Below are 23,991 nucleotides of genomic sequence, written 5' to 3' on the forward strand. Positions count from 1 at the left end.
GAGCGTTTGATCTGGGGAACTGCAGACCCAGCCCAAATAATCGGTGTTTTTCAGCATCAGCGCGGTCTGAGCTGCCCAGCCGTGGCAGAGGGGTTCGGCGTGCGTCTCTCGGGGCAATCTGTCCCTCCGAACGAGCCGTCGCCTGTAGCTGCCCTGTGAACCGGCCAGTTTTCCCCAGAGCGGGACAGGGTTTGGAGCGCTGGCAGGCGAGGAGGCAGCACGGGCAGCAGCAGCCAGGCTGCAGCGCAGGCAGCACGAACGAACGGCTCGCCTGAAAATGCCTTGACCTCAAGTCTGCGGCTGGGCTGTACGTGCATGCCGCTCTTTACAGGTAGCGTCAGGATTCAACCCGGCTTTCCCTGGTGCGTGTGGCTGAGGCGGCTCCTCTCGCTCAGCACTGTCTGCCTGCCGAGCCCCGGGTGCGTTGGGGTGCACGCAGCTCTTCTCGGGTCCTGTTTACAGTCCCCTGTTGGGACCTGGCCAAAGTAATTCCTGTGAGCCTGTTACTGGAGCTTTCCTGGGTTAGGTCTGGGTGTCCTGAGCAGCCGGGCGGCCCCCACCCTCCCTGCTGGGAGGAGGAAGAGGCAGCTCCCCAGCCTGTTCACCCTTCCTGACGTTTTTTCCTAGTATTCAGCCAGCCCAAAAGGGCCTTTGTTGAATTTTTTCCTATCCCTTCTCAGCGACGCCCTTTGGGCCACCCTAAACAGCCCCTCTCCCCTGGCTGGGGGTGGGTATCGGGGGTGGGCAGGGCACCCCCAGCCCCCCGGAGCGTGCTCTGGCCGGCAGCCCCAGTCCCTGCCCTGCCCCGGAGGGCAGCGTGCTCCAGGCTGCTCTGTGCCTCCTCCCTCTGCTCGGCAGCTCCTCGGCAGGCACGCCGGCACCGTTAACCCCCTTGCTGGGTGCCCCGCACGAGCACACGCGTGTGCACACGCACACACTGGGCGCCTTGTGCCGGCAGCGAGGTGGCCCGAAGGTGAGTCTGCGGGCGCTCCGCCATTCCTCGGCAATATGCTGGGAACTATTAATATCGCTGGGCGTGAATGCGGCCCATTCACGGGGCGGCGCGGGGGGAGCGTGCAGTATGCGCGATTTCTGCTCCTCCCGGCATCCGCCCCGGCAGCCCAGCCTCGGCTTTCCCGGTGTGAGCGGGGCAAGCGTGCGCCCACGGGGTCCAACGTGGGACTGGCCGCTTTGGTCCTGCCCTCTCTGCCGCCTGTTTATAGCTCAGCGTCTCCAGGACATTTCCTGCCTTGCTGCCCCCACACCCTCCCCGTTCCCGCTTTGCATGAGGAAATGAGTGGAAAATGCTTGAAATCCTCCTCTGAGCCAAGCGCTTTTTCCACTGGCTGTCACCATGCTGCTGGGACGGCCCGGGTGCTGGTGCCCGGCTCTGCCCCACGGCGGTGCTGGGTGGGAGCTGAGCCCCGGGCTGCCTGTGGCAGCACGAAGTGTCCTGAGCTCTGCCCACGCTGCGCTGGGAGCAGTGCTGCGTCTTTCTGCCTCTGCCGCCTTCCCGCTTATGTAGCCAGAGTGACGTAGCCCTCCTGGCTGTCCCCTGGGGGGGCTGGCTCGGCGATCAGCACCCCAGGGCTTTGCAGCCATCATCCGTTTCCAGAGGTTTTGCTCCCCTCCATCCCTTTCTGTCACCCTCCCCAGGAGCTGGTGAGCAGCGCTTTGTGGGTGCCTGTACTTCTGGGGGTCGAGGCTCAGCTGGGTTCCTGGTACCCAGACCCCCCCCCCCGACCCCTCATCTGCCTGTGGCTCTGTAGCGGGGCGCTCACAGCCTCCATCACTCCTTGTTGTAGTGACCTCTCCACCAGCGTAGATCAAGAGCCGCTCCCTTCGCCACGGCTGACCGCGGCAGTGGCACCGGCTGCTCGCCCTCCAGCAGCAGGAGCCCCCTGCCCACCCCCCGGTCTCTGGCTGGCGAGAGGCTCCCTCGCACAGAGCTGTAGGAAGACTTTGGAGCCAACAAGGGCCTCATTGAGAGCCCCTTCCCTCCAGGGCGGAGGGCTGCGGTGTACAGGCGGCTGGTTGAGGGGCTGCGGCGGGGGGAGAAGAGGCAGTCGGGGGCTGGTGGGAGGAGGGTCAGGGGCTGGGGAAGGAAGGAAGATGATGTGCATCAAAAGCCTCTCAGACTGTGAAAACAATGGAAAAAATTGTGGGTTTTTTCCCCCTGACCTTCACGTGTTAGGGTGCTTGGGCAACCCTCCAACCCCTGCCAGTAATTTCAAGAGAAAAGTGGGTTTGTGGCATCCCTACAATGTACTCGCTCTCCTGCTCTTCTGGCCATCCCCACGCCAAATCACATCGCTGCCTGTCTCTCCTTGCGTTGTATCTGTGCTCACCATCAAGCCTCTCGCCCAGTGTCCTGTCGCCTCCGTCTCACTCTGCCTCTTTCCTTCTTCCGTGCTCAGGCTGGTGCTTCCTGCCCTCCGGCCCCTTTGCCTCCCATTTCCCACAAACAAATTCCTCCCTCAAGTCCACCTTAAACGCTACTTTTTCTTCTTAGCGCCTCTATTCCAGACCCTATCCCCCATTTCCTTCTTCACCCTCTTGCAAATAGTCTGCAGCTGGTCCCGTCTGACGTGACACGGGTCTGGGATCCAGAAGCCTGGCCATGAGACGTGTGTGCGCCGTGGGAAGGATCTTCCTCTCCCTGTACTGTTGGAGAAGTAACTACTGAGCAAGAAAATCCCCTGCAGCGTGAGGGGGATTTTTGGGAAACAGGTCCCACGGGAGCAGCCCCTCTGCTCTGCGGCTCGCACGCCTGCTTTTGCCGCCCCGCTTGGTTTGGTGGGCAGGGAGAGCTAGGGACAGCTGGGCATCTGTGCACAAACTGTCCCGGGGCTCGTCTTCGGGGGGAAACAGCCCGAGGGACCCCACGGGTGCTCGGCCCGGCGGGGGGGTTGCAGCCGTTGGGTGTCCGTGTCCCGGGGCTGCAGCCCGTGCCCTCGCCGCCGTGCCGGGCCAGCACGGGCCCTGCAGTTGCTGCTGCCGCTCTGGAAGCGGAGGGAGGGAGGTGGCTGAACGGGGGACCGGGAGCAGTGCGGGACGCGGACGGGGGCTGGGGTCGTGCTGAGTTTCACGCGTGTCGTGGCAGCCCCTGTGGCTCGCCGGTTCGGCTTGCCCACGCACGCACCGGGCCGGCCGGAGCCGGGGACCGGCCGCTTTCGGTTCCTCTCGGCCCCGGAGCGCCGGCTGTCCCTTCCGGGGTGCTCGGCCGGGGGCTGCCGGGCGGGACCGGGGCGGGCGGGTCCCGGGGGCGGCGCTGGGCGGGCCGAGCCGGAGGGGCCCCGCTCCCCGCCCCGCTCCCCGCTCCCCGCCCCGCAGCCCCGCACCTGCCGCGCTCACACCGACAACAGCCGGAGCCGCGGCTGGCACCGGCACCAGCCCCAGCCCGCTGCCCGCGGCGGGGCCCCCCGCCCCCCCGTCCTCCTCCTCCGCTCGCCGGGGCTCGGCAGTCCCGTTCCCCCCCGCCCCGGGGTTTTGACGGAGGCACAGCACAGCCTGAAGGTAAATCAGAGACCTGCGGTTCCCCTGGGCGCCTGCGGGGGAGGGGGGGGAGGAAGGGGGCGGATTTCGGAAGATAGCGCCCGGCAATCTGCTGCATCCGGCTCCAGAGGATGCTGCCCAGGCCACGCTGCCAGGTGGAGTTGCTTCCAGCAGCAGGGAAATGCTGTCAGGTGGGTTATCTGTGTTCGCCGTGGGGTATCTGTGCGTGCAGGCAGACACGGTGCCGGTACGAGGGGGCTGTTGCTGTAGCCAGGGAGGAGGAGGAGAAGCTCGGAGCTGGGACACGTTTCCTGACATACTCAAGCTCTTACTGGATCCCCGTCGTTCCTGGGCTGAGTCACAGCAGTGTGTGGGTGAGAGTCTGTTGCTTCCATTGGAGTTGCCGTGTTCGGAGCGTGAGCCTGCCTGGCTGCTCCTGCGGCCGACCCGTTCGCTGCCAGCAGACCCGTCGCTAAACTCGTGGAGGGATGCGAGTGGGCTGGCTGCGGGTTTTGGGCTGCCCAGATTTTCTCAGGGCTCTTCTTCATCCCCCCTCTAGCTGGGATTACTGACAGTTAAACCAGTGGCTAGGGAGGCAGAGATTTGCAGTCTGATCTAGAGAGCCAGTGAGTTCATGGAAAAACTGGGTTGACGTCAGGAGGCTTTGAATCAGGCCCTTGCGCTATAGCGGGGGGAGGCTGGACTCCGCGTTCTGGCTTTTGGTGCCATGGGCAGGTGTTTCCAGGGGATCACCTCTGTTGGAGACCTTTGGTAGAAACGGATGGGTTTGCCGTGCGTGCGCAGCTCGGTGGCGTTGTGAACTAGCACTAATCTGTCAGAGCGTGCTGCCAAGGTGAGAGGCTGTTTTTTTCAGGGGTTGTTTGATCATGGCTAACTTAAAACACCAGCTCTTTGTGTGTTTGGTTTTGTGGTTTGTGCTTTGGAACGGCTCCTTGGTGCAGAGAGCAGAGGAGCCTCTTCTTTTAAAGCCCCTCGTACAGTCCCAGGATGTCAGAGCACATATCGTGATGTTATTGGCAGAAGTCTGCATTCTTTTCCATGTGCATGCTTGAATTCTTATCAATGAATGTGCTTTTTTCTGTTTACATTCTAACTGAAGTGCGGTTGAGAGGTGGCAGTGCCGCTGGAGCGGGCGCAGCAGCCCCGGCCGCTCTCTGCACGTGTGTGCCAGCGGGGTCTGCTCCTCGCACGGGGAGCACGGCTCGGCTCGAACCCTCTCAGCCTCTCTCCATTCTCGTAGGGAAGAAATTAGCTCCCACCCTTATGCCAAAAGCTCGTCAGTAATTTCCTTATGTGACAAAACATCAAGTCCCAGTGCAGAGCGGGTATCAAACCGGGCTTCTGGGGAGGTGCTCACATTCACTTCATGTGCTCGTGCTTCCTCCGAGAAATACTTTTCTAATAAAAGACCAACGAAATAAATCCAACTGTGCTTCTGTTAAGCATTCCTTGTCTGCATTGCCTCAAATGTCCAAACCTGAGCGTATGCGTGGGACAGGCTGCCAGCAATTTAGTTTCGTAAGAGTACAAAATATGGTTATGCCTAAGGGCACTTCAGTACTTCCCCGTGGTTTTTGTACTAATTTCAAAAAGATTTGAAGGTTCTCAAAGTCAACTGAAGTCGAGTAGGGGAAAGAAAGGTTGCCCTTTCCCTGAGGGTGTAGCAGAGGTTGCTGCGTGACTTTGCAGCCAAGGAACAAGCCGACAAGTCGGTGGGCACCGAGCCCCACGGGTGCTGCTGAGGGCAGGTTGCTGGCCCCTCTGTGCTGCAGCGGAGCCTGGCCGCGGCGGCGGGGAGGCAGGACGGGAGCTGCTGAAAGCCAGGCGCTTCCCCAGCTTCGCTCAGTGGAGAGGAGAACCGAGCCTCCTTCCTTAAACTCTTCTTTCCTTGAAGAGCCCGAGACAGTTTGCCCGTTGCAGGGGTTTGCAGAGTTGAGTTTGCACTTTGCGTGGTTTTGGAAGGGCTTTTTCATTCAGATGTACGCGGGAGTTTAATCCCCCACATACAGGCAGCGTGTCGGCGGCGAAGCTGCGGAGTCAGGAAACGCTTCCCGGCGCGGTGGCTGCGGCCCTGGCTGCGTGGGGAGCCGGGGAGGGTCCTGCGGGACAGCGGGACCTCTGCCCTGCGCCAGGGCTCAGCGGTGCATCGGGTAACACGGGTATCTCCTTCCATCTCAGCCAGCCTGATAACAGATGTCCTTCCATCCCTCTGCCCGCCAGGTTCGGTAAAGTGTCTTTATTGCCAGAGCCCGGGGGTGTAAGCCGAGCTGGTTTTGTGGGTGTAAGAGGCTTTCAGGGGCAGCATGCCGGCCGCAGAGGCTAGGATGCCATTGCTCTTGCCAGGCCTCCCGTCCCACGCCATGCCGGTCCCGGTGCTGCCGCAGCAGCGGCACTCTGAGCTGAGAGGAGCCACCGGGAGTAGCAGCACCCCAAACCGGGGGTGCGGTGGGCATTGCCGGGGCGAGCTGAGGAGGGAGCTGAGGCACGTGTGGCAGCGGGGATGTCTGCGTGGAAGTCGGGTCTTCTTGTTTCTCAACTTTCCTTCATCTGTGTGCTCTTCCAGCCCCGCCGGGAAGCGTGGAGGAGGTGTTTGGTTGGATTTAGTGCTGAGAGAAAGGGTGTGCTGGAAAGCGGCCGGAGCCTCCTTGGGGCCGGTGGCTCAGAGGAGCCGTTCGTTAACCTTCGTGCCGAGCTCCCGCACGCTCCGGAGAGGACCAGCAGCGGTGGCAGCACGCGGCCACATTCCAGCGAGGCCGGGGGTCTCATGCCCGGTTAATGATTGAGCCACAATAACCCTTCTTGTGCACGCCTTCCTGAAAGTCACCTCCGGATAATTATATTAACTTTTCCAGGCTGCCGGGGCTGGGTGCAGAAATTTAAAGAGACAGGGTCTTTTCCTCCATTTCCAGCAAGAAATTAGTTTTTAGGTGCAGGAAGTGGTGACTTGCCAGTTTTCATTGTCTGTTTGCTTTCTGATTAATTTGGCGCGTTTATTTGCACAGTTCCGCAGAAGGGATTGTCGGAGGTGCAGAGCCGTGCTGGCCTGGCGCTGCCCCGCTCCGTGCTCGTCCCTCCTCTGCCCAGTTCTCCCCGGGGTGACCCTGGACGCCAGCCCCGAGCCCGTGGGATGCGGCTGCCGCGGGGTCCCGGGGCGTCCGGCCCGGGTCTCTGGTCACTCTGCTGTGACGGCTGCGGGTGCCTGTCTGGCCAGCCCGCTGCTCTTCCCTCCGCCGCTCGGTTAATAATCAACAGGGTCCCCACGCCATGTGGGTGCGCTCGCCCGGCAGCGGAGCTGTTTGTTGAGCCAGATGAAGGATCCCTTATCAGAAAAGGGCACTTGTCACCCAGTGCCAGTTACAGGCAGAGCAAATGTTAACGGCCGGCACTGGGAACGGGCATTAACAGGCGCAGCGGCTTGGGGAACCTTCCCCAGGGGCTCAGCCGTTTCGTATCGCGCTGCGCAGAGGCACGCTGCCAGCTTGACTTCCTTGTGCGGTCCCGTGGCCGGCTGAGCTCAGCCGTCCCCTTCTGCGGCTTCCTCGTGTCCATCTCCCAGGTCCCACCGCGATGTCCTGCGTCACGGTCAGGGGGAGCTCGGGGCTACCAAAACCCGCTAGCCAGTGTGACCAGGCTGCGGTTTGGCGTCACGCCTCGTGCATGTGGGATGCAGCCGCTGAGGTGCCCGCGGGTCCCTAGCAGGGCCTAGCAGAGCCGGGTCTAGCAGGGGTGTGGGGTTAGGAGCTAAGCCAGCGGGAAAATGCTCATTACTGTGATTGCTGCGCTCAGTGCAGGGAAGGCAGCGGGGGCTTGGGGCGGTCACCGGGATGGATCGATGGCAACCTCGGGTCCGCTGACCTGTGTGTGGGGCGCGAGCAGGAGCGGGGGTGGCAGCTGGGACAGCAGCAGAGTGGGGGGGACCTACTCAGCCCCATCCAATGCCGGCTCTGCCCCCGCCGGGCTGCCTGCCGTGGGGGACCCGGGCAGAGGTGTGCGGTGTCACAGCCCGGGGTGCTGCAGGACAGGACGAGCTTTCAGCGGGGTGTGCTCCTCCTCTGCTGTTTCTTTGCCCCCGGTCCGTCCAACGTGAGGGGAGCGCCCAGGCTGACGGACTCTGGATAACTCCCGGGACAACCAGCTCCTGGTGCAGGCTGGAGGGCAGCGCGGTCCCGGGGTGAACATCTGGATTTCCATGGACCCTGCAGCCAAGGCTTGGGCCTCCCGTTGCTTAATTGGGAGCAGGAGCTCGGCGGCCTCTCCCGGGACGGCACGCCACTGAACCCCAGGGGCCCGGCGTGCCGGAGCCGGGGTGTGCCGGGGGATTTCCTGCCCTTTATCTGGGAGTGAAAAGCATCTGAGTGCAACATGTGCATGGGGGCCTGCAGAGCCTGCGCCTCCTGGGCCGGTCACAAGCTCCCGCGGGGAGCAGGCTTTGATGCCCGTGTTCAGAGCTCGCTGGGGGACGAGGGATTAACGCCACTGTTCAAGGACTGCACGCTGCCAGGGCTGCCCGTGCAGGCGTGTGTGGGTGCCAGTGGGAGAGGGTCCTTCTGACCCGTCCGCAAGTGTGTCACTGCTCAAGTACAATTTATTTGCAACGGTACATGATGGGGTTTCTATTCTCCCGCTCTTTCCACCCCCCCCAATGAATTTTACAGGAATATTTTTGCTGCTGTCAAGGGCACCGGTTCAGTTTCTGAATGCCCTTTTGTCTGGTGCAGCACAGAGGAGTCACGCTCTCTCCCCACTCCTTCTAGGAATGGCAACAAAACGCTTCCGCCGCACCCCTCGCCGGGTGCTCCAGCCGTTTTGGGGGGACGAGGTCAAAGCGACGGCCCCACGGCCGGCTGCCAGCTGGAAACCGGGCGTTTGTGGGGCCGGGGCAGTAAGTCCGGGCTGGGGAGGGAGGTGGGGTGGTTCCTGGGGCTGCAGGCGGAGGTTTGCTGGGGGGGGGGGGGGCTGGCAAGGGGGGGCTGGGGGTCAGTTCCCTCTGCCGATCCCAGTGAAACTGGAAATGGCCAGGGCAGCGGCAGGCAGAGGTGTCACGGGGCTGCAGGACGGTGATGCTCAGGGGTGACTCAGAGCGCACTTGACCTCGTTTCATCAGTGTCGTTGGGCAAGAGCAGGATGTCTGGGTAGGCAGGGCTGGCGTTTCGGTTTTGTTTCCCAGGCAGAGAATTGCCCTACCGTCGCTGTACGCCTTCCTGAGCAAAACTCCTGTTCCCGGTGAGAGCCACCGGCACGAGCCTCCCGGGCACGGCAGGCACCGGCCTTTATGGCTGCGGCCGCACACGAGCCATGTGCGATGATTGCTCCTGGGGTGAAGTCCTGGGAGTTATGGTGCTGTCTCAGGAGCAGCAAGAGTTTAGGAAGCAGTAGTTCTCCCCCAGTTAAAAATAATGGGCTTTTAAATAAAAAAACAGTTTGAAGGACTTAAGCACAGCTGAGATGTTGTATATGAGACGGCAGGTCAGTACCTTCCCCCCCAGCTGCTCGTGCCGTCCGGCAGGAGTTACGGTCCCGTGGCAGAGGCACCTGAGCGCGGCACAGAGTCCACAGCCGGTGAGGGTGCCCGCGGTTGAGATGCCGGAGCTGCTCAGCTGAGGTACTGGGTGTGCCCTGCCGGCGCGGGTGCTGGCATGCTGGGGACGTGGGGCCAAGCGGGCAGGGATGGGGCAGCGGCACCAGCGTCCCAAATCCCCTCACCGCCTGCTCGGGCGGCTGTAGGGGCTCTCAGCCAGCACCGCGACTCCCCGTCCCCGAAGGCTGAGGGAGGTGAAACCCCAGCTGCCCTGTGGCTCACGCAGCGGTTTTGCTCTGCAGACTGCTTAAGTTGAGAGGTGCTTTCGTCGTCCCAGTAGAAGGTATGGCAGGCACAGTGCAGTGGTGGGAGTGCTCGGGGCTCCCCCGGTCCGGCCGGCCGGGGCTGTGCTCCAGCACACGGCTCTGTGCACTTCACATTGCTGCAGGCTTCAGCTGCTGGAGATGTCCATCCTTAAAACTGCCAACGTCAGCTGGACGGGACATCTGCTGGGTCTGCTGCGTGGTGTGCTCTTCCTTAACGCCTTCCATGTGGGCATCTTCAGAGGCTTTAGATGCCAAAATGCTTACTTGATCACTGGATTTCCTTGCACAGCTTGTCTCAGCAAAGCCAGAGGAACGGCCCTGCTCTCTTGGACCCTGCTCAGCCATTGCAGAAGCATCCTTCTCCTACAGAGCTCTCCAAAGCCCTTGGTACTGCTCTCCAGATAACCGCCAGCTCGCGCAGGCTCTCCTCCTGCAGGGATCAGGGCTGTTTGTGCTGGATACCTCAATACATGAGGCAAAAACTCACGGACTGAGCAGAGATTGTCTCTCTTCACGGGAGGCAGGCGTGATCTCCTGCTGAACCCTTGACTTGTGCTCCGGACAGACACTTGCTTTCCAGCCAAGTGGAAGCTGACCCTGCTGCTTTCCTTTCCCACGCCCAGGGCCTGCACACACCTCTGCAGCGTGACTTTTCCAGTGCTGCTGCTCAAAAAAAAAAAAAAAAGGCAACAAGTATTTTAGGCATTTTGCAGCAGCAGCTGAATTGTATCAAACTACTTTGTGCATCTGAGACTTAAAGCCCTGAGTATACATTTTTTAAGGGGCACATTTAGGGAGGCGTTGCAGTCCGGTGACAAGGGAAGCGCTTTTGTGAGTGCAGGGAGCTGCGCTGTGCTCTTGGCTTTGCTGCTGACTCTGCTTCAGGAGAGGCTTTGCCTCGGCTTTCTCCTCTGTAGGAGAGAGATAACAGAACTGCCTTCTCTGTAGATTGTGACCTGTGAGTGCACGGGGACGCTGCCGAATCCTGCCACCAAGTTTTATTTATTGGTCCTGCCCCGTTACCGTTCCTCTCCAGCAGCCCTGGCAGCGCCCGGTGCCCTCGGCGGTGCTGGTGCCGCTGCGCCAGCGCGTTGGTCGGAGGGCTCTCCCGGGATGCCGGGTGCTCCGTCTGCCGCGGCGCTGCCTGGGGTCCCCGGGAGGGACCGGGGAGGGTAAGCTGTCCTCTCCCTGCGCTGGGCTGCTTGCCTTGGAGCCTCCTTGACCAACTGCTTTGAGACAGCTGCCTCTCTGTGTCCTGCGTGTCCTGGATTTCTTCTCTTCTTTCTTTCTTGTATTTTGTGTAGGGATGTTGGTATGAAAACAGCATTTCCACTTCCTAAGCCTCCACGTGTCGCTTTGCTCCCCAGCCTGGCTGGAGCAGATGCAGCGCGATGCCTGCACGGGGCAGGAGCTGCTGGGCTTGGGGGCTGGCCTGGGATGCTTTGCCTTTCTCATTGCTGCAGGAACCCCGTCCCTGCCCGCTGCGGGAAGCTCGGGAACCGCGTTTCTGGCTGCAGAACGGCACAGCACAGCTCCGTGGGGACCTTGTAGGTGACCTCGAGGAGTGTGAACAACCGTGCGAGTCCCTTCTCTTTGGGAATGGAGCCTGCATTTACCTGCAATGAAGAGTGGGTCCCAGGCTGTGAGCCTGTTCTGAGGGTCCCGTGCTTTCCTTATCAGAAAGAGAGTTTGCATTTGGGGTGTGGATTTTGGGCCATTTTTGGTCCAGACCCAGTGATGGTGCAAGGACACTGGGACCTCTGGCTGGAGGCTCCTCTTGCGTTGCCAATCCGGAGCACAGACACCTCAAAACTCTCTGAGGGATGCGGGTGGCAGAGTTTGCAGCAGGGACTGAAGGGGTTAAAGCTGCTTTGCAGTGTGATTTAAAAAAAAAAAAAAAAAAAAAAAAAAAGCCATTTCCTTCATGTCCAGAGACAGTTTATTTTCTGGGCATTCTTCGGGACTCAGGGAGGTGCCTTTTCTTTAAGGCATTTCCTGTAAGCAAATTTATATTTGGACTGGGGAGGGTGGGGAGAGGAGGTGGGTGCTGGGGAGGGGTCCGTCGGCCCGAGCCGAGTGACCTCAGCTTTTGGCTCCGTGTCCTAAATTGTTCGAGGTGGCAGCCACGGGAGCAGTGGCCACGGGCCCGGCCGGCTCCTGGAGCGGGGTGAGGAGCGGGGTCCTGCGTGTCCCTGGCCCCCGGCAGCGCTGCCGCCCGCGGTGGGGCTGAGCCATCGTGTGTGGGGCGTCAGGGACCCGAAACACCCGTTTGCGCAGATGGGTCAGAGCAAACAGGATGGCGGGAAGCTGTCGGTGGAGCAGCCAGCCCTGATTTACATTAAAACCTCAATGTTTAAAAATAGGAACAAAATCCTGTACCAAGCCCTGCCTTTGCACCCCCCTTGCTGGCTGCTTTGCCCCCTCGGCGCGTTTCGGAGCAGGGGGGGCCGTGCAGAGCAGGTGGCCGAGCGGGTGCACTGTGTTCCTCTGCAAAATGGAATTACTGTGCAGGGGGATTATCTGCTCCGGGCTGTCCTCAGGGGTGCTGTGCTGTGCCGTGCCGTGCCGCCCGGTGTGGCACGGCTGAACCACGGGGTGACCTACCCAGCACGGGCTGTTGCTCCCCTGCACCTCGTGGGGTGACGGGGAGTGAGGGCTGTTCATTCCTTTGTCTGCAAAAGCCATCAGAGAGGAGCTGTGTGCTCGGAAAATGCCAAGAAAAGGTGACCTATCATCCCCTTCCACCCTTTACGACCATCCCTTCCATCACCTTTAAGACGATGAAGATAAGTCCAGCTGGACCCCAAACTCTGAGGCTCGTTGTTGACCACCTCCAATTCTATTCCCCCTCCAAGATGGCTTTGATTTCCATTAAAAACAAACCAATCAAGCAAGCACAGTAATACATAAGATCATCAAAATTTACTGTGCTCTTGATGTCTGTAGTGCAGAGTTAACTCTTTTCCCATTGATATTTGATCAGACCTTTATTCTTGTGCGAGGTCCTTGGAGCCTGCAGCCGGGTGAGGCGCGGCGGGCTGGGCTCACCTCCGAGGCAGCGCCGTGGTTCAAGCAATTCTCCCATTGTTCCCCATGCCAAGTTTCTTCTCCCCCATTTTGTTTTCTTTTTATTACTGTGATTTCCTAACATCGGAAGAGGCGAGTTATGAAACTGGAGTTATCCAAACACGTCTTGTTTGAAGATAGCGTTTCATCCAGCAGATGCAGCTTCCTGCTCTGTAAATGGTTTTCATTGTTTCGCGTTGGCTCCTGGCCCCGTCTCTGCCGGGGCCGCTGGTAGCGTCGCTCAGCTCTGGCAACCCGAGGAGCGGTGGTCCCAGCCACGAAATGCTGCTGGCCACGAGGCAGCGTGAAAAGGCTGGTCTGGGAACACTGGTATTCTGTAGATATCCTCCAAAAAGGTTTGGGAGGCTCGCTGGAGGCTGCCTCTTTGCAGGCATTAGCAAGGCAACTGCCTGCTGCTGGGGTGCAGGCTCGGTTGGCCGCTGCTCCGGCAAGGGATGCTCAGGTTCTCCGGTACGTGTCTGCTCTTCCAACAAGACTCTGTCTGGAGGGGCCACTTGGTGCCACTTCTGCTCCAACACACCCCAAGCCAAAATGCTCCAGATATCCACCCTGCAGGTATTTGCTCGTGGGATCCCGGATGTTTGAGCGGGATTCAGACCGTGGGGCCGTGACCAGGTGCCCGCTGTTGGAATGGAGACGAGACACGGCACAGAGAGCGGTTACAAAACACAGCACTGGTATCAGCTCCGCTCTTCGAATTTTGGTTGCAAACCGGGATCGTCTTGTGCTGGGCCACGTACGAAGGTGGCTGCTGGTCTAATGGTCGCCATGCAGGCTGCAAAACAGGAAGGAACCGGGGAAGGTAAATAAAATAAGGCCGTGTTGGTCGGTGTGATGGGGGTTATTCTCAGCACAAAAGAAGCTCCGTAATTTTTAAATCTGTTGTAGGCACTGCAGATAGAGAGGGTTTGGAGATGCACCCTTGGGTGCCTGCCGGCGGGCGCCACCTGACTGCTAGCTCTGGCTTTAAACATTTGATCACGAAAGCAGAAACGTATGCACTGATTTTTGTCATAGGATGGTTAAATAGGAAACGTGCCTGAAGAAAATAGTGACCTGCTTCTTGAATAGCTGCTACAAATATGACAAACGTGTTTACTGGTGAAACTGGAGGCTGGTCTTACTTCCCATTACCGCCTGCTAAGACGGGTGGTGGGTGGAATCTGTGTTCTGATGGCGAAAAGCTGGAAATTCCACTTTGCAGCACAGACGTGGGTGTTGGGGCGGGGGCAGCCTTGCCTCTCCTCCCTGCTGGTACGGCCCCGACGTTTGCTGTCCTCCAAGACCCCCATCGTGAAAACAAACCCGCGCTGTTGTGTTTATTAATTCTCTGAAGTACGCTTTTAGGGACGATGTGAGACGCGGTGCCCAGAGCAGGACACGTGCCACGCGAGAGGTACGTGCCTTTTCATCCTTCTCCCGGGTGGTGGGCCGGCACCGTGCCGTGCGTGCCGGGCGCCCAAGGTGTCTCCCAGACCGTCTGGGGGCTGCCGGGGAGCACCGTGCCGCGGAGCCCTGGGAGGGCTTTTGGGGAAGAAGAGCTGCAGGTCCTGGCCTGGTGCTCCTCCCTGGCTGGCTGCTCTTGGCCATGGTTCGGAGTGAATCCTGGTCTGCGTGGTCCTCTGCTCTTCTGCTGCGCTGCTCTGGGTGCCTCAGCACCGTGAGTGACACGGAGGTGAAGCTGGGTACTTATTCCTGCAGCTGAAGGTGAGGAGTGTTCACGCTCCTGCGCGTGCAGGTTGGAGGAGGTGGGTGAGGTGCCCCCGTCATCCCCCGTCCTGTCCTCCCTGATGAGTCCGGACACCGGGAGCGATCCCTGTGGTGGTGGCAGGAAGTGCGGCGTGGGGCCGGAGAAGTGCTGAGGAAAGAGGAGGGTCAGAGCAGGGTGGTAAGCCGAAGCTTTTGTGCCTCGCGCTCCGTTACCCGGGCACACGGATGCTGTCGCCGTGACCTGGGACTTGGAAGAACGTGGTACGTGGCCAGCCATGGGCAGGCTGCGAGCGGCTGACGGACTCTGGGCAGCAGGGAGGTGGAGGCAGGCTGGGACTTGGCTGAAGGTGAATTTTTGGTGGATTGCCTTTCTCTGTCGGTAGAGCCTGTTCTGAGAGGAGCTGGGTGTGCCCCAGACCTCTTCCTCCAGCGCAGGAAGCCGTGGCGGGGGTCACGCTGTCCCTGGAGCTCGGGCACAGCCGTCCTGCTGCTGCCTGTGCCGGCCATGCCTGCCTCTCCTCCTCTTGTTCTCCACAGCTTTCCCACCTGCTTAAGCAGCAATGATTTTTTTAATTAATTTTTTTTTTTTTTTTTGCATGAATGGAGCATGTTTTTGTGAATGTTCTATATGGGACACGAAGCCGCAGATGTTTGCTCATTAAGTTCTGCAAAACTGCTGCCGGAAGCAGCGCCAAGCACTTGGCAGAGCTCCGTGGTTTGACGTTTTTCCTTCCTGCCCCCTTCTCAGCTACGCAAACCCCGGGCGAGCCCTTCGCTCTGCGATGGCAGCCCCTGCCCCTTCTCCGTCGGAGCTGTGCTTCGGGCTGGCACCTCTGGGTTGGAGGTGGTGGGCTGAGTCCCGCAGGCAGGGTCCTGCGAAGGGAGCCCACGTCTCTGTTTCTTTGGCCGCAGCCGTCAGAGAAGGCAGAGAGAATAATGAGGTCGGAAATCTCAATGATTAGTATTTGATAAGGTTCACTGATGTTTTGTTTCCATAGAGAGGAGGAAAACATGGTGAATTAAGCACATCTGTCTGCGGGGCCAGCCCTCCCCGAGCGCCCAGCTCTGGGTCGGGATGGGGTCCTGCCCCGTGGGACCCGAAGCCTCTGCGGCCCCGATCTCCTCGCTGTGAACGAGTGCAGAGATCTCGGGTGTCCTCAGGCTCCTCTCCGGCCGTGCTGGCAGAGCCGCTCGCCTTCCCACCTGCTTCCCCCGGGGAAGGTCCCTGCTCTCCGGTGGTACGTGCTGCTCCCCGAACCCGAGCTGCGCTCGTAAACGGCTCCTGGCAGCATGGAGAGAGCACGGATAAATGTACCTCCGCGTTGCGTAAATCTGCGTTCTGCGGATTATTGAGGCGCTCTCCTTTCTTGGCCAGGCTCCTAAGGCCAGCGGGGTATCGAACGATGCACTAGCGGCTTTGACAGCGCTTTCCCCGTTTCCTAACGCGAGCTGCTCCCCTTCGCCCGTCTCCAACCTTGCCTGGGCTCCGTGGCAGGCAGGGCTGTGCCGGCCGCAGGCAGGAGGAACCGCGGGCTGCCAGCCAGCTCCTGCCTGCGTCGCCGCTGCCGCCGCTCCCCTGCCCGGCCGGGGTGGTGGGTCGGTGCCGTGGACCTGCCGTGGTGCAGAGCTGCCAGCAGCCGGCGGGGGATGTCCTGGCTGCCGTGGGGTGGCTGCGGACATCTCCTGGTTACTGCCTTGTTATCTCTCTGGCCCAGCCGCTTGGCACGTGTAATGTATCCAGTAACAGCTCCTTGTCCAGAGGGGAAGACAGGAACAGCAGGCAGGGCTTGGAAAGGAGGAGAGCAAATAAGGGCAAATGAGCACAGGTGGTTTCAGCTCGACCTGTCTGACGATGGCGGTGGAGTAAATCAGCAGTTAAGGTTGTGTCAGGGGGCCGGAGACCAAGCGCTGGTCCTGCCCTCTTCCTCTGGCAGGGTGGGCCAGTGGCTGCGCTGGGACCTGGAGCACCCCCGCCTTTCAGCAGCGCTGGTTTGAGGGGAAGCTGGTGGAGATGCTGCATCCCGCACCCCTCTCTGGGATCGCCCTGGGAACCAGAGCCAGGGAGACCGAGGATCGGCTCCTCCGTCCCGCGTGGTGCCAGGAGGCACCTCGTGACCCTCTGCGGTTCTGCAGGCAGGTTGTTGGCAGGTAGGAACGAAACGCTCAGTGAGCAGCTGGCAGGCAAGGGCAGCGAGTCCTGCAGCGGTCACGGGTCAATGTCACCGAATGCGCGTGTGCGTCTGCGTGTGCGAGCCGGTGTGCCGGGCAGGGTGCTGGAGCGTGCCCGTCCCTGTGCATGCGGCCGTAGGTCGCTCAGCCGAGCATCAGGCGGGCAGCCGTGCATGCAGCCACTGCAACTTGCATGTTTTCGGACAAAAGGAGGGTTCGGGCTGTCTCGGATGGGGCTGGGTAGCGAGCGGCCGTGGTGGCTGGTGCTGCTGACGTCCTGAAGATGCCGAGGCTGCCCAGCCCTGCACAGAGGGACGGAGCAGCCTTTCACCGCCTGCCATTTCAAAGCAGCTCAGCACTCTATTTTCTAACCCCTTGTGAATGCCGCGTGTTAATTAAGAGCTTTGAGTCCCTTCAGAAAACATGCGTGAGTCAAAAATTAGCGACTCATAAAAATAGACACGGATGAGTTTTAGAAGGATGTGAGCTGATTGATTTACCACAAATGACGTTAGCCTGCAGTTCCAAGGTAGAAGTTTTCTGAGGCAAAGGTTTCCTCAGAAACGTCAACAGAAGAATTGCCACACACTGGTGAGACTGAAGAGTAATGCTTGCTTGAGAAGATATAAACATTTTAAGGCGTTGTTCCGAAAGACACAAAGATGACTACCAGGGAAGTTTACGGATGTAAAATACTGCCGTGCCAAGCGCCTCCGTATGGCGCTGAGGCAGCCTCCGCGGCGGGGAAGGGGATGCTGCTGCCCAGGTCCCTCACCCTGCAGGACGCGGTCATCGGGCTTCGAGCTCAGGGCTCTTCCCGGCCGGTTTCCTGCAAGCCGAGGAGACCTGAGCACCGTGACGGCCTTTGCTTTGGTCCTCCTGCCCCAGAGGGCAGTGGCTGCGGCAGGGGTACCTCGCCCCGCGGGACTCCTTTCTGGAGCCGGGGCTCTTCCGAAATGATGCGGAGAGCAGGGCTTCACCGCCACGGAGGCATCGGAAGTGGGCTGGAGCCTTCATCAGCCCAGTCTCCTGCGTAAGCCCATCGTCAGGAGGGGAATTTGTCTCCCATTAGCAGCAGACTCCTCCTCGCCGTGTCCAGCTGCAAGCGCAAGTGCGACTGTTGTGCTGTCAGGGCAAGAAAACCCCGAGTAGGTCTTGCTGTGACAAATCTTCTTTTACTTACACAGGGGCTTTCACATGGAGGGGAAGCTGGAAAAAACATGCCTGTTCCTGCCAAAAGGCGCTGCTTTGCCAGTAACTGGCCTCTGTTTTCTAATGCTGCTGCTGCAAGTGGTTGATGTGTTGAATTAGGGCTTCCTGCTGTCTTCAAACCCGTGGGCTTCTCCGTGGCCTGACCCTGGGGAGGTCTTCCTCTGCTTCTGACCTCGCTGCCTGCAGCCACAGCACCGACCCCGACGCGTTCGGCGTCATAATGTCCCTTGAGCCGGAATAGCTGTGCAAGGGGCTGTGAGCTCATGTGCCTGTAAATCCACGGGAAGGCTGGGAAGCGCTCGGTTCATTAACAAATCTGAGGAAGAGAGCCATTTTAACCATCTCTGAGAAGCGTTTCCTCTTGCTTACAGCAAAGGTCTGGGGTTCAGGACTCCCCCTCGGCTACGGACCGGTCCCGTTCCCTCTGTGGATCCTCAGATCTTCCCTCTGCCGTAACGCGAACAGGCTCCTCGGCCGTGTCCCGCGAGGCTTTGCTCGCTTCAGCTCCTCAGAACACGCGGTGTTACGCGTAAAGGGCACGGTTCAGGCCACGCCTTGGTTGTGGGTAGGCATGCCCGTGGGAAGGGCTGACGGGCAGAGGTGGCTGTGCTGGCTTCGCTGCTGGGAGACAGGCGGATGGGACCGCGCCAGGTGAGCCGAGTCTGCTGTTCCCGTGGGTCGTCTTCCATCGGGATTCAGCATCCAGCATATGAGTCTATGACATCGCTTGAGGCCAGCTTTTGCATCCTGTTTTGTAATATTCCCTGACATTCCCCACATTCCTGGCAAGGAGACTTCTGTATTTTTTTAAAATGTTCCTTTGTCTCTTTGCAAAACTGTGACATCCTTTAAAACTACTTCTCAAAAAGCCCGTTGGCCCGCTCTCTCCAGCGGCTCCTGTTAGCTTCGTAAAGCAAAGGAAGCCTCGAGCTTGGACTCCAGCCCCAACGCCATCCCCTTCCAGTGGGGAGAGAGGAAGGGCCGTGGGGTCTCCTGCTTGGCTGGGGTGACCTCCCTAAACCTCAGGTCCCTGCTGTCTGCTTCCACCCTTGTCCTAAGGTTTCGCTCTGACCTCCATGTTTTTGTGGTGATTGATTATGGACTCATTAGCTGTGCTTTCATCACTGCTGCAGCTCGGTCTGGAGGGTCCTGGGTTTGGAGAACTTTGGAGAAGGCAGAAGCCACCACGGTGTCCTGCCTTCAGCGCTGGCCTCTTCTGTCTTACCTACCAGGGTGTGAGGAAGCGAGCTGAGGGGTGGGTGGGATGTTTCGTGATGCTGTATCCCTTGGGATACCTATTGTAGCCCTGTTGTGTTTCCTACCGGGAATCAGAAACAAGGCGAGAAAGGAATAACCTGGTGTCGAAGCCCACGGTGTGACGTGGTGGAGAGTTTGGCTTGAATCAATGCCGCTTGTTATCAGCTGCATCAGGAGATGTCTGGTAAACACGTCAGCTCTCCTTCTGTCACCCTGCAGCCAGACTTCAGAGAGACCAGGAGAAGACCAGCTGGAGAAGGAGGAGCCGGAACTAACAAGCCAACCCACAGGTCCCCGTGCCAGGTATTGTCCCGGCGCTGGGGCCCCCTTCCCTCGCTTCGCTGGGCAGCAGCTCCCCAGGACGCGCAGGGAGCCCCTTGGATGGGCTGTGCCAGCTCCCCTTTTCTCCCACGGGTGAAGGGGACGGTGGCACTGGGACCTTCTCTGTGCCCCCGCAGGAGCTGTTGGTTTGGGGACCCTCTCAGCCTCCTCTCCTGGGCAGCGTTTCGGTTTGCTCCGGACGAGGGGACGCCTGGCTGCCTCTCCCATCGCTTTGGAGCCAGCAAAGGCTCTCTCCTCCCTTCTCTCCCACCTACAGATGTTGGCTGACTGGAGACCCGGGAGGCAGCTGCTGCTTTTTTGCTGCAGCTGGAAATTACGGTCTGGTTTCCTTCTGTGGCGCCGCGGTAGCATTAACGACAGGAAGGTCCGGCCAGGGATACTGGTGGAAGAGGCTTTTCCTGAGAACTGGACCAAAATCCCCTTGCCGAGGGGGAGGGCGTCGCAGCGGGCAGGATGCGTGCGTGGCACCCGCGGGTGCCTCCCCGCACACCTCACCCCGGCTGGGACCCAGTGTGAGCATGAGGCGTGTGTCCCCTGCGGAGAGCCAGCCTTGGCCACCACCATCCCGCGTCTCCAGCGTGCACCTGCAGCGTCAGCTGGGTTTGGTGTCTTCGCTGTCACGTGTGCTCAGAAAGGCCTTTCTCGCTCTAAAAGATGGTGATTGTTTGTTATCAGTTGGCTAAATCCGCTGCTGGCTTGTTTCTCGCGATACTGTCTTTGCAAAGGGCAGCGCTTGCTTTCAGCCCCCAGAGGATCAAGACCACTCGGTTCAAGGATTTCATTAACCTGCCGTGTCAAAAGAGCCGTGTGGGATCCCCGAGCAGCTTCAGTGGAGTGCGTGCTGTGAGCTGGACTGGGCAGCAGCCAAGGCACCCTCCGCTAAAGCACGCTGAAGGGCAGCAGCACGGCTCTCTCTGAGGCCCGGTACTTCCCTGCATCGCTGGGACGTGAGATCACATTTGGAAGCAGCTTTTGACTCCTCCCGCGTTGGTGGAAATTTTGCACATGGTCGCTGGTGACTTGGATGGCCACGGAGACGCCTCCCCATCTGCAAGGCGGTCGCTGTTGTCAGCTGGACGCCCTTGCTGTCACGACCGCGGGTGTTTTCATCCCGCTCCTTTCCAAGGTTTGCTCACAGATGTGTTTACCAGCCTGCTCCTCTCAACTGTCCCCTTCTGCACTTTGGACCAGGATCTCCCCTGCCAGGTCCTGCTCAACCGAGGGGATCTCACAGCTCATTCTGTAAAGTATTTATGCCAAAAGCACCGACTCGGGGAAGTGCAGTTGCAGACAATATGCTTTTCATTACGGAGACTAATCCCATGTCAACCAGAGCTTCTCGTTTGGACCATGCCGTTTCCCTCAGCTTCATTCTGCCTGGAAAGGTTAGGCGAGTCCTGCCTGCGCGGAGGGAAGGAGCACTCCCAGGGCAAGGTGAGGCAGCGATGGGGTGAGCACAGACCGTGAATCTGTAGAAAATTAGACAATTAAGCCTACGTATCTTGGATAGCAGGTGCTCTTGGTCTCGTCCCTGAACCTTCTTTTTCCAAAGCTTTTAGTCCTCTTTGGTGTCTTGAGGGGCAGGGAAATTAATGACGGACCAGTCTTTGCTTTCAGTTTTCCCATCCCCTGCTCGCGGGAAAGGCTGCGTTCACGCACAGCTTGCCTGGCTGCGACGGGCTGGCAGCTCCCGCGGTTTGCGAGCAGCCGACCGCGAGAAGGCCCTCGGCTGAGGGTCACGGCCGGTGGTTTCACCAGGCAACCTCTGTTGGAACGGGAAAGGGGGTCTTGGTGGTCTCCATCGCTCTCCTCCCTCCCGGCTTACTGCAGGGCCGTGCTGCGCGCTCCCGGTCGGTCCCGCTTCCGGAGCCCGGTGCCGGCAGAATGCATCCCTGCGGGAAGTTTCACACTGGGGCATCTCAGCACCTAATTTTTCCAGTTGCAATTGAAAGCTGCACCCCACCTGGCTGGAACAGGCATCCCGCGCCTGGCCAACCGCGGCCAGGCCAGGCCAGGCCACCTCGGTGTCCCCGCTCCGGGGCGCCTCGTGCCCGCTCGCCGCCGGGGATGGCGACGCCCCCGGCCACCGGAGCGGCTGCTCTGGGGAAGCCAGCCCGTCCTGCCGCGCGGGCAGGGCTCACGGAGCGCTGGGAGCGGTTCAGCGGCGTGCCTGCCTGCCTCTGCGCTCCCGCTCTGGCTTTCTTCCGCGCGCTCCCCGGCGGCTCCCACCCCCCGCTGTTTGAAGGGCCGGGGATGTCCTGTTTGCTTCTAACGAGAAATTAGACGGCTGGGTCAATGAGGGCACATTTTATTAGCTCAGTACAGTTGGCCTGCGTGGAAAAATCGGAAATCGCCAGCTGAGTGCCTGCGGGAAGGTCTTTGGCCGGAGTCCTCTTGCCTCCGTGGCTGGTGCTGGGGTGGCTGAGCTGGGGGAGCAAGGAGGCCGGTGGTCATGCTGATATTTTTTTCTGCATTTAATCCACGGTTTCCAATGAACAAAGCCAGGATTAACAGCTTCTGCCATGGTGAGTCTGCTCGTGTCCCAGCTTTGTGTGTTCACCCTGTAAGAAGGTTTCAGCCAGCAAACACTCTTCTGGGGGGAGATGGGAAACTCTGTAAAATCACCTTTTTTCTTGTCAGAGATTTCTTGAAAACAGTGTTTCTTTTGCAGTGAGTCAGTTTGCTTTGGCTTTTACGCAGCAGGGTGCGGGAAGGGTTAGGAGGTGTCATTTCTTTTGTTGTTAAACTCTTTTTATTTTTTTTTTTCCTTTTCTTGAAAAACAGACCAGATTTTCCTTTTCCTTTACCTTTTTTTTTTTTTTTCCCCCCACTTGAAATGATCTGTAGCTTCTGCCCTGACAGGAGCGTGCCAGCCCGGAGAGGGGCCGCAGTCCGGTGCGTGGTGAGCCCTGAGCCCGGTGGAAGAAGGCACCAGTACTGGGGCCGCAGCTGCACGTGATGGGAAGGAGAGGGGAAATGGATGCGACAAAGTACAGGCTGGTTTCAGTCGCGCTGCGTGTGGCTTTTCATTCAACCCCTCTGCTTCCCGCTCAATATGCGGTAGGCATAATAGATCTGCAGCATTTTTAATATTTGGGCTTATTTCTCACAGAGTCAGCCAAGCCAGAGCAAGCGCGGTGGCTGCGCCGCATGCCAGCTCCTCCAGCCCTTCGGCTGTTTCCTGAGCCCGAGCCAAAACGCCTTTCCGTGAGCCTGACCCCCGCCTCCTGCCAGGCAGCGAGGGCGGCCGGGGCGGCAGCCGGCGTTGGCCGGGAGCCCCGGGAGCGCGGTGGTGCCGGTGCCGGCCCTGCCGCGGGATGTGGCATCGCCTGCCAGCGCTGGTTTACTGAAACGCGGGTTTCAGCCAGAGGAAAGAAGGGCATGGGGGGAAAGGGGTGGGGAGAGGACTTTCGGGGCTGCGAAGGGCGAGCTGGGGGGGGGGACGCGACACACACGTGCCCCCCGGAGCCGCTGGCAGCGGCGCTGTGAGCAATGCCCCGGCGATGCTGGTGGGCGCTGGGCGCAGCAAGAGGGACCGTGGCTTCTTCCTGAGCCCCAAACGCTCCAGGTGGGGAGGTCCTGTGGAAGTCCTGCCCCAGCGTACGCAGACCCGCGTTCACGTGAGAAATGTAACTTGGCTGCTTTTGGAAACTTGGGGTTTTTTTGGTTTTACGCCTCGATTTGTAGTTCTCTCCGGAAGGACTCGGGGAGATGTCCCTGCCGGGGAGGGGACCGCTGTGCAGAGGGCCGTTCCGTAAATGAACCTCAAGCGTGCTGTTTGCAGGCTGCGGGCTGGTTTTGTGGTCATCTGCATGTGCAGGACTTTGTGGTGTTAACAACCTGAGTTTTGCAGAGGCTTTCTGACGTGGGGTGGGATTTTCACAAGTTTAACGATTAGCTCGTGCCGGTGTCCGTGCAGAAGCCTTTGCTCGCACCGCTCCCCGTGGACCAGCCGCAGGGGCCGGTTGGTGACCGTCTGAGCAACCAAACACCGGTGGGCTGCGGGCAGGCAGGAGGGGGATGGCTGCGGGTCACCTCCCGAGTCTGCAGTGGGGGATCGGGGAGGCAGCTGCAGGAATCACTTGATTCTGGCTTATTTTTGTATCGCTGTCTTTAAAAAGGGAAGAAAAGAGCCCTAACGCAACCTTGGCGCCTCTGCTGAGAATTTAGTGCCCGTTTCTTCCTGCGAGGACGCGTTTCCGTACCGGGGCTGTGGCAGTGCCGGGCCATCGGTCGGGCAGCCGCTGGACCAGGTGTGACAGTCTGGGCTCACTGGAGTCCCCAGGGCTCGCAGGACTCCCACCGAGCGCCGCAGGAGCCTGCGCATTCCTCAGCTGGGAACTGGGTGGGTTTATAATTCCGCACCACACAGAAAAAGCTGCAGAAAGACCACGAGGGAGTGCTGCTCCGTGGGGTTCCTCTGGTAACACGCACTAGTCTTTATTCTAAGTAAAAGCATAAAAGTAGGAGGAAATTCCCTCATGTATTAAGCAAGTAATTATTTTTAATGCCTGGATTTAAAAGCGGGAGCTGAGGAGAGCTCCTAAGCACGTGGTGCGGGAGAGAAACTGCAGCACGTTGCGCTGAGTGGAGGTGCGAATGTGCATCAGGTGCAGGTGCTGCGTTACGGAGTCGAGAGCTGTCTGCAACGGCGAGAGCTGCTGCTGATTCTGGCTTTTTAGCAAAACTGTTGTCGTTTTCCTTTGCCTTGACCTGCGGTGACGGCTTGTGTTGGGTCTCGTGCTGCACGCGCCGTAAGTGCTGTGGCGAAAGCAGCACCGGGATGCCGCTCTCCGGACGTTGACCTCAGAGCGTGCGCGAGGCGGGGGCAGGCTACGGGTGCATCGTTTGCTG

At 59.7% G+C, this 23,991-nt stretch overlaps 1 protein-coding gene across 7 annotated transcripts in view; it reads left to right on the forward strand.

Moving 5' to 3' along the window:
- The window catches only part of STARD8 (StAR related lipid transfer domain containing 8), a 60,602-nt gene that overhangs the window by 14,092 nt on the left and 22,519 nt on the right, over nt 1-23,991 (forward strand). Inside the window, exons 1-2 of one of the 7 annotated variants that reach the window (XM_075762973.1) lie at nt 3,407-3,516; nt 3,728-3,869. The exons of 2 other annotated variants lie outside the window; for them this stretch is intronic. Coding sequence is in view for 2 of the 5 variants with exons in the window: in XM_075762970.1 (XP_075619085.1) it covers nt 3,677-3,686 (10 nt within the window). In the remaining 3 variants the exon portion in view is untranslated. Of the gene's footprint in view, nt 1-3,382; nt 3,517-3,576; nt 3,687-3,727; nt 3,870-4,207; nt 4,349-23,991 lie in introns of those variants that run through there. 4 more of the 7 variants (XM_075762974.1, XM_075762970.1, XM_075762971.1 and 1 more) reach the window with 4 other exon arrangements.

The sequence above is a fragment of the Balearica regulorum genome, chromosome 11 (genome assembly GCF_011004875.1).
Source record: "Balearica regulorum gibbericeps isolate bBalReg1 chromosome 11, bBalReg1.pri, whole genome shotgun sequence".
NCBI lineage: Eukaryota > Metazoa > Chordata > Aves > Gruiformes > Gruidae > Balearica > Balearica regulorum.